The sequence below is a fragment of the Talpa europaea genome (assembly GCF_964194135.1).
Source record: "Talpa europaea genome assembly, chromosome: 7".
NCBI classification, from domain to species: Eukaryota; Metazoa; Chordata; class Mammalia; order Eulipotyphla; family Talpidae; genus Talpa; species Talpa europaea.
In genome coordinates this window covers 12,269,680-12,277,583 of record NC_140074.1, presented here as the reverse complement: position 1 = coordinate 12,277,583, position 7,904 = coordinate 12,269,680, and the positions used below count along the sequence as shown (strand labels likewise).

General features: G+C 41.5%; 1 protein-coding gene across 1 annotated transcript; it reads left to right on the top strand.

Annotated features, from left to right (window-relative positions):
* Positions 1-703: 703 nt before the first annotated feature.
* Positions 704-1,411, top strand: TMEM215 (transmembrane protein 215; the record flags this gene model as incomplete). Its single annotated transcript, XM_084238755.1, has 1 exon — positions 704-1,411. The coding sequence occupies one exon, from the start codon at positions 704-706 to the stop codon at positions 1,409-1,411; it is 708 nt and encodes a 235-aa protein (XP_084094881.1).
* Positions 1,412-7,904: the final 6,493 nt, after the last annotated feature.

Genomic DNA, 7,904 nt, shown 5'->3' with positions numbered 1-7,904 from the left:
CCTCCCCGGGCACGCAGGCGGGCTGGGCAGCCCTGCTCGGCTCGTCCTGGCAGCGGCGGAATGAACCCTGACGGTTTTAAACACCCCCACCAGGCCCCTGGGCAGCTTCCCGCCCGGATGGTCTCTCCGCTCCGGGGTCTGACCCCCCTCGCGCCCCCGCGCGTCCTGCTTTGTTTCTGAGCCTGCTCTGAAAGTGATGTAACGAGGCCAGGCTCGCGCGCCGCTTTCCCTCTTTCCAGACTAAGTCCTCCCTCCGGCACCCTGTGCTCCGCGCGCGCAGTCGGGCGCTGGGCTGCGCCCTGGCTCTGCGTCCAGACCGCTGGCACTAACGGGCACTGCTGGAAAAGACTCGCGTCCACGGCGCACCTCCTGGAAGTGGACCCAGCGGGGACGGCCAGCTTTTCCTTCCATAAAAACCGAGGGGACAGACAGTTGCTGTGGAGGTTTCTAAGGAGACTCAGATTGGCTTCTTTCCTGTTCCTTGGAGACGGCAGGAACCCTCAGGTACCCCAGTGTGTGGATATTTATCTGAGAGACAGGGGTTGCAAGAGAGAGAGAAAGAAGTGGCACAGGGACAGAGAGAGAGAGTCAGCGAGTAAGGAAGAGTTGGTTGGTGGGAAATTGACTTGGCTTTTTAGTTTTACCTCACTGGACCCCTGCTCCCTGACCCACAAGCAGCCCCCCACCCTGGATGGAGCAAAAGATGCGGCCTGATGACATTAACCCGAGGACTGGACTGGTGGTGGCTCTCGTCAGTGTCTTCCTGGTCTTTGGCTTCATGTTCACCGTGTCTGGGATGAAAGGAGAGACTCTGGGGAATATCCCACTCCTGGCCATCGGGCCAGCCATCTGCCTGCCGGGCATTGCGGCCATTGCCCTGGCCAGGAAAACCGAGGGATGCACCAAGTGGCCTGAGAACGAGCTGCTGTGGGTCCGCAAGCTGCCCTGCTTCCGGAAACCCAAGGACAAGGAGGTGGTAGAACTGCTGAGGACCCCTTCGGACCTGGAGTCAGGCAAGGGGAGCTCCGATGAGCTGGCTAAGCAGGCCGGCCTCAGGGGGAAGCCGCTCCCCCAGGGGCAGAGTGAGGTACCAATGGCCAGCTCCATCACCACCTCCACACCCACGGAGGAAGGAGAATGCCAGAGTCCAGTCCAGAGCGGGCACCGGGAAGAGACATCCAGATACCTGGACGGCTACTGTCCCTCGGGCAGTTCCCTTGCCTACAGTGCCTTGGATGCCAAGTGCTCAGCCTGGGACAGGTCCGAGTGCCCTGAGCCTGAGGACAGCATCTTCTTTGTGCCCCAGGACAGTATCATCGTTTGCTCCTACAAGCAGAAAAGCCCCTATGACAGATACTGTTGTTACATCAATCAGAGCCAAGGCAGGTGGGACCATGAGACAATAGTCTAGGCTTTGCATCCAAGAGTCTCGGTGTTGATAGAAACAGGACTAGACTCAGCTCCCAATGGAAGGAGACTGTCCTGCTCCAACAGCCTTCACCCTGTTAGGAAAGGACTAGGTATGTGATGGGCGTGCAAACCTCCAATGTCTGAGAGCCATGTAAATAGGCATGATGGGGACCTATTTTAGGGAAAAGTGACAAGGGTTAAGGACACTGGAAGAGGAAGAGGGTAAGAGAGGAAGCAGTTCCAACTGCTTTTTAAATCATGTTGGATCTTTTCTCAAATAACCGTAAAAGTGCTCCCCAGCACCAGCTGGAAGCAGATTCATCTAAAGTGAACTGCAGATACCAGACGTGAAATGATACATGAGCTCTCCTTAGGGAAATGAGCTGCTTTAGGTCTGAAGAAATTGAAAGAAAAAACATTTTACTGCTTCATTATAGGAAATGATTCTTGATTGGTGAAAAATTGCTCAAACTTAGTTTTTGCTGAAGGAAAAAAAAAAATCAAGGTAGAATATCCACACCTCTCCTTAAGTGGAATGGTTTTGGGAGGAAGCGGGGTTATTGGCAGTTGAATAATGTAGTCGAATTTTATGGTCTTATCCTCTGTCAAGATCAGGGATTTCAAACGAAGTAAAATAAGTATGACCAGCTTTGAGAAAACTTAAAATTTTTAGATGGCTATGTTACTTCTTAAAGTCTCATTTAAATTGACTTAATGAGTCTTTATCTGGAGTGTTTTTAACATTGACTATCATTCATGCATAATTTCCTCATCAGGTGCAAAATGACTTGATAGAATATTTTCATAGCTCAGAATTTGTTTTCATCAAATCATAATGGATTTTACATGTTACAAGTGTCTGTAACATTTTGGGGAGACATGTGCTGGTAATTATTATTTCTATATGCCTTTTAAAATCTGAAGTCTATGAAGTTTTGAACTTTATGCAGGATTTACATGAAATGCAGTAGTTAAATTTCTGGAAATGTCATTATTTGTACATCTATTCAGTACTCCCCTCAAACTGTACATGCCAGTGAAACAAGAGTGATTCTGCCAGATTTAACTAAAATCCAGTTTTTATTAAGTTCACCTGATTCACGAACATTACATGACTAAGATTTATTTAGTTCATATTTAATTTTTTCCTGCTAAGGAAAAGCATCACAATGGTATCCTAAGATGTATTTCCTATTCACTGGGTGAATTGTAATAGATAAAAAGACAACCAGAATAGTATTTGATTCCTATTGAAAAGAAATATTAAATTATATTTCATCTTGAAGATCAGGATAATTTGGCATCCTTTAAAGAATAATAATTTATGTTTAATGATGAGATAGCTTCAACTACTTTCTCCCAAAAGGGAACTGAGGACAAAAATTTGGGGCATATTCCTTTTGTATATTTCAGGTCCAGCTCGGCAATTCTTTAAATGTAGTAATTATTCTGCCAAGAGAGTTAGCTCTTCAAAAAATCAATTTTTAAATCAAGTTCAACATAAAGAGTATGTAATGATTTTTTAGTAGGACTTAAATATTGGAAAATGAGATATGTGATCCTAAGCATATTTTATCATCTCATACCTCAGTTCCCTGAATGGGGAGAAGTAGAACTGACTTGCACTAGATTATTTCTATCATTCATTCTCAGTTTGAATGTTCTATGGCACTATGTCAAAGGCATTTTATATATTGCCAGGAAATGAGTTATAACAAAATGCATGCCAAAGTTATGCAATTCATGATAACAATTATGCGACATGGATTGAATTCTTGCTACTACTCAAAAGAATTTTGTAGATGTATGAAAGCAGGTTTGTTTTATTACCAAATATTATTTATACCATTAAAATACATTTCTGGGAATAAAATGAAAATGTTAACAGAAAAATATTCTTGAGAAGAAAATGTTAAATATTGGTATAATGCCCAAATATTTTAATACATATCCTTGCACTAAATATAATTTACTTTGGATTTGGGGTGGGGTGGGGGTTGCAGGAGAAGGGGGAATAGTATCCTCAAATCATAATACCTCTTAGTAATTCTCATGCATTTTTGAAAGAGAGAAATGAAAATTCTATGAGGGTGATTTATTGGATAATTCTAAGAAATAAAAACTTCTTCAAATTTATGTGCCACTGTGGACATTTTTAGAGGCAAGGAGACAGTAAGACCTCAGAGAAGAATGTTCACAGAGATGCAGCAAACCTTACACAGGGTCTGAGAAGAGATGCTTATAGTATAAGGCATGGTTTGGGGTTAGGAAAAATTAATTTCTGATTTCTTGGAACTAGCTCAAACTCCTTTATAACACACACACACACACACACACACTTCCAAACCCAATGTCAACTACTAGTTTAGAGACAGAAGGTATTTCATCACAGTTTCAAGTTCTGTTTCAGAAGAAACTTCAGGCTGCTTCTACCATCCACCTACTTAAGATGCTTAAGGCATCTAAGAATGCATTTGATGGAACTTTCTCCACTGCTAAAGTAATGGAACTTTCTCCACTGCTAAATAAATGTTCAGCTGGGAGACTTAACTTTGTTTGACCAGAAAAATAAAATGTGTGATTGTGTGTCTGGGTTTTTCTTAATATTTTATATTAAGCAAGGAAATGATATATATCCTTGCTTATAATATCAAGCAAGGAAACCTAGTGGCACAAATTCACACTTATTAAGTAGCATTCAGGAAAATGGTCATTCTTTTTAGCAGAGGTATAAGAGAAGGAGAAATAGGCGAGAAAAAAATCTGAGTCCTTTAGAGGAAAAGAGAGCAGGTCATTCCAATGATCAATTTTACCAAATCATTAATATTAACAGCACAAGGATTGATCCTGGTATCCTTTAAGAGCTTTCAGACAAATGTAACTTTAAGTATTAGGTTGATTGGCTTCCTTTATTTTTAAATATATTTCCTTTACTTTGCTATTAATCCAAAGGGTTGTTTCAATTTAATTATAAAAGGCACTTCATTTTTTAAATTTGCACTTCATTTTTTAAATTTTCTTTTGAAGTTCTCCATCTCTGTAGGCCTGTTAATTACGCACATGGGTTCTTTAAAAAAAAACAACAACACAAAAACTGTTTCTTGATTCCAAAGGGTGAATTCAGCCAAGATACCCAAGTTGGAGCATATTTAGACAAGAGTTTCAAGTTTTCAAGTTTCTATTGCAATCATCATGGCAAACAAAATCAAGAGATAGTTAAGTCCAGACTCTCAGCCAAATCCAGCTCCCTGTATCACAATTTCACTAAAGTATCTCATCACTACATATTTTGAATATGCCTCCAGTACTACAGATCTTAACATCCACTATGTAAGTAGTCAAATGCTCCATATTGTTGATTTTCTCTTCACTTGTGTAGACACAAAACATACAGTGGAAGACAAAATAAAGCTTCTTCAAAAAGACCAGAGCCTCTATTTTTAAGGGTAAGATGAGATAAAGCTAGCGCTGTAAAGCATAAGATGAGACAGATTCCCAGATAAGGTTCCACTAGTGTGTATCTTACAATCAGACTATAGTGGTGTCCATCTTTGAGAACATAATGTCAAGCAAGCAAAATGAAAAAACAGATGTAGACAATAATACTTCATAATATTTCAAAAGCATTTCCTTAAAGTAGCTCCCCAAATATTTTACAATAAAAGGAATATGTATGTATACATTGTTACCTATTAGTGACTCACAAATGAACTAGAATTTCAGGAATTCAATAGACTCTACCCATGAGTTTTCTATGTTTCAGTTGTTAGTGGAAACATTAAAGTGAAAATGGAGATGTGGACACATGCTTTATCTTAATAAAGAACTGAGTTCCACTCAGCATCCTATCCAGATAACATGACATCATGTTTACATGATCATGTCTGACCACGTAACATGTTACATGATCAGACATGATCATGTCTTTGATTTTTCTTCACCGACCACAGAGTCCTCACTCCATGGGCATCAAAAGAAGTTTATACGTGGTGCTGTCCAGATATCTAAGTAGGTAGGCACTGATATTAGATCTCCAAGGTCACTGGCAAATTATTCTTGAATCTGATCCTTGTTTGAGATCCTTTCTTTATTTTTTCCTTTAGTCTTGCTCCTGATCACACAATAGTCTGCAGATTTGTTATTCTCAATAACAGCACAAGGCTTTTGCATATTTTATCCCTAATAAGTTATAGAGCGACAGAATGAACCAATTATAGGATAAAAAAGCTATTAAAACATCTCTAATGCTGCTCTTTGACAAATTTTTCCCTAGAAAGTTAAATATAAAAGATACTTTTCCAATTAATCACTCTTAATAAGAAGGAACTCTCGTCTATAAGCAAGAATTTAGTCCGAACTTCAGTTGGACTTCGGTCTCATCTTCAGTCCAAGATAAGATCACATCTGTTTAAAAAGAACTAGGTTTTTGAAAAATGCCTGTCTGTAATTCAAAGTGAAAAGTATGAACAATTACCTTCTGGGTAAGTGATTAGACCATGACAGTGATTAGACTCAGAGTCCATCAGCCTCTAGACTTTTCCATCTCGCTGCAGCTTCTTGGGGGTTCACTAATTGCACCCTGCCGCTGACCACACTGAATCTTTGCCCCAACCATTTTCTCTTCCTCAAATGCCTGCTTCATCTTCACCCCTCTGCTTCTGCACATTAGTCCAGATATACTTCAAGGGGTAATTGCCACATCTTCCACAATTTTAGACTTTCCCACTCAGAGCAAACACCTTTATTGTTCCTTGGTCTGAAAACACCTCTACCACTGTCATTATCCCATCGCATGTAAGCCTGTCTCTCCAGCCACAGGGTGAGCTCTTTGAGAGCAGTGGTCATATTTTACTCATCTTTCCACTTCACCCTCTTACCCCCACACACACACACACAATATGCCTTTGCTCAGTGAAAACTGTATCGTACCATTTGGGTCACCCTCAAAGTGTACTTCCTCTTTCTGGCAGGAAAAAGGTGTGCCTTGTTAATTTGAATTAAATTCAATTAAATGTAATCAGGAACAATGTGGGTTGAAGTAGATTTCCCTGGAATGGAACCCTAACTTCCAGTTAGCATAGTGTTTCTTTGGTACACCCCATTTATATAACAAGGAGAAGAAAAAGATAAACCTTTCCAGAACATTTTCTCCTCCCTCCATAACTGACCTAGTCTCACTCCCTGCCTTCTTCCGTGGGTCAGTGGTCAAAAGGCATGCCTGAGAAGAACAGGTGGTTCTAGGAGCACCTGACAACGAAGCATTTGAATCCCTGATCAGAAAGGAGTTGGATTAGTGTGCTCAGGGCAATCCTTTAAGTAGGTCAACAAAATAGAATTCTCTGGCTTTAACTCTTGTCCCTCTATTATCTTTCCATCCAATAATTCATAAAATGACTATGAAGGCCACTGGGTATTCTCTCCAGTCAGTCTTTTTTTTTTTTTTTTTTTTTAAAGAGGCATGCTTTATTTATTTGTTTGCTGGTTTTGTTTTGTTTTGTTTTTTGTTTATACATGCACTGGGTACAGTCAGAAGTGCGGGAGGGTGAGAGAATTCACCAGAGCCAGAGCGGGGAGCAGAGCAGGCAGAAGGACCGAAGTACACTGCTGAGGGGAGCAGCGGGCAGGGAGAGGTCTGCGCGCCATGTGGGACCCTCCTCCAGTGGCCGGGGGAGCAGTCGGGGATCGAACCGGTGCTGCAGAGGCTGCGGGCAGCTTCGCAACCCAGCGCTCAACCGCTGCGCCACCGGGGAGGCCCTCCAGTCAGTCTTAAGGAGCCAAGTTGTAGTCCCTCACCTCCTACCCTGAGTGAAGCTCAGATGCTCAGGGACTGTGGTATGTGAATGAGAGAAGCCCTGTCATATTCTGGAACAAGATGATGGCATTGTTCAGCAATCCTAGCAGTGTCTGAGGTCAGTCTTAACAACTTCCAGCCCACGTAATTTGTCTTATCAATTTCCCAAACTATATGACTAGGTAAAAGTAGAAATTTAACTTGAATAAATCTTTTTCTTGACCACGGTGAACTTCAGGCCCTCTTTTAACAATAACCAGAAAGACTTCCTGTGTGTATAGGTGGGGACGGGCATAGCCAAGGGAGAACACATCTGTAAGGAGCTGTCAGCACCGGGAGATGGGCCAACACTTTCTGACTAATCTAGTCAGTTGCGGCAGCCACCCCTTCCCTCCCCCAGACATTACCACTTTTCATCTCTAACTTAGCAGCTAATGCTAGGAAAAAAGACTAAGAGGATAAACCAAACAGAAATGGTTTTAAAATGTAAAGTGCAAAGGAAAATGTTAGAGAATTTTGAAACATTTTTTTATTTTTTTATTTATTTATTTATTTTTTTTTTATAGAGGCATGCTTTATTTATTTGTTTGCTGGTTTTTGTTTGTTTGTTTTGTTTATACAAGCACTGGGTACAGTCAGAAGCGCGGGAGGGTGAGAGAATTCACCAGAGCCAGAGCGGGGAGCAGAACAGGCAGAAGGACCG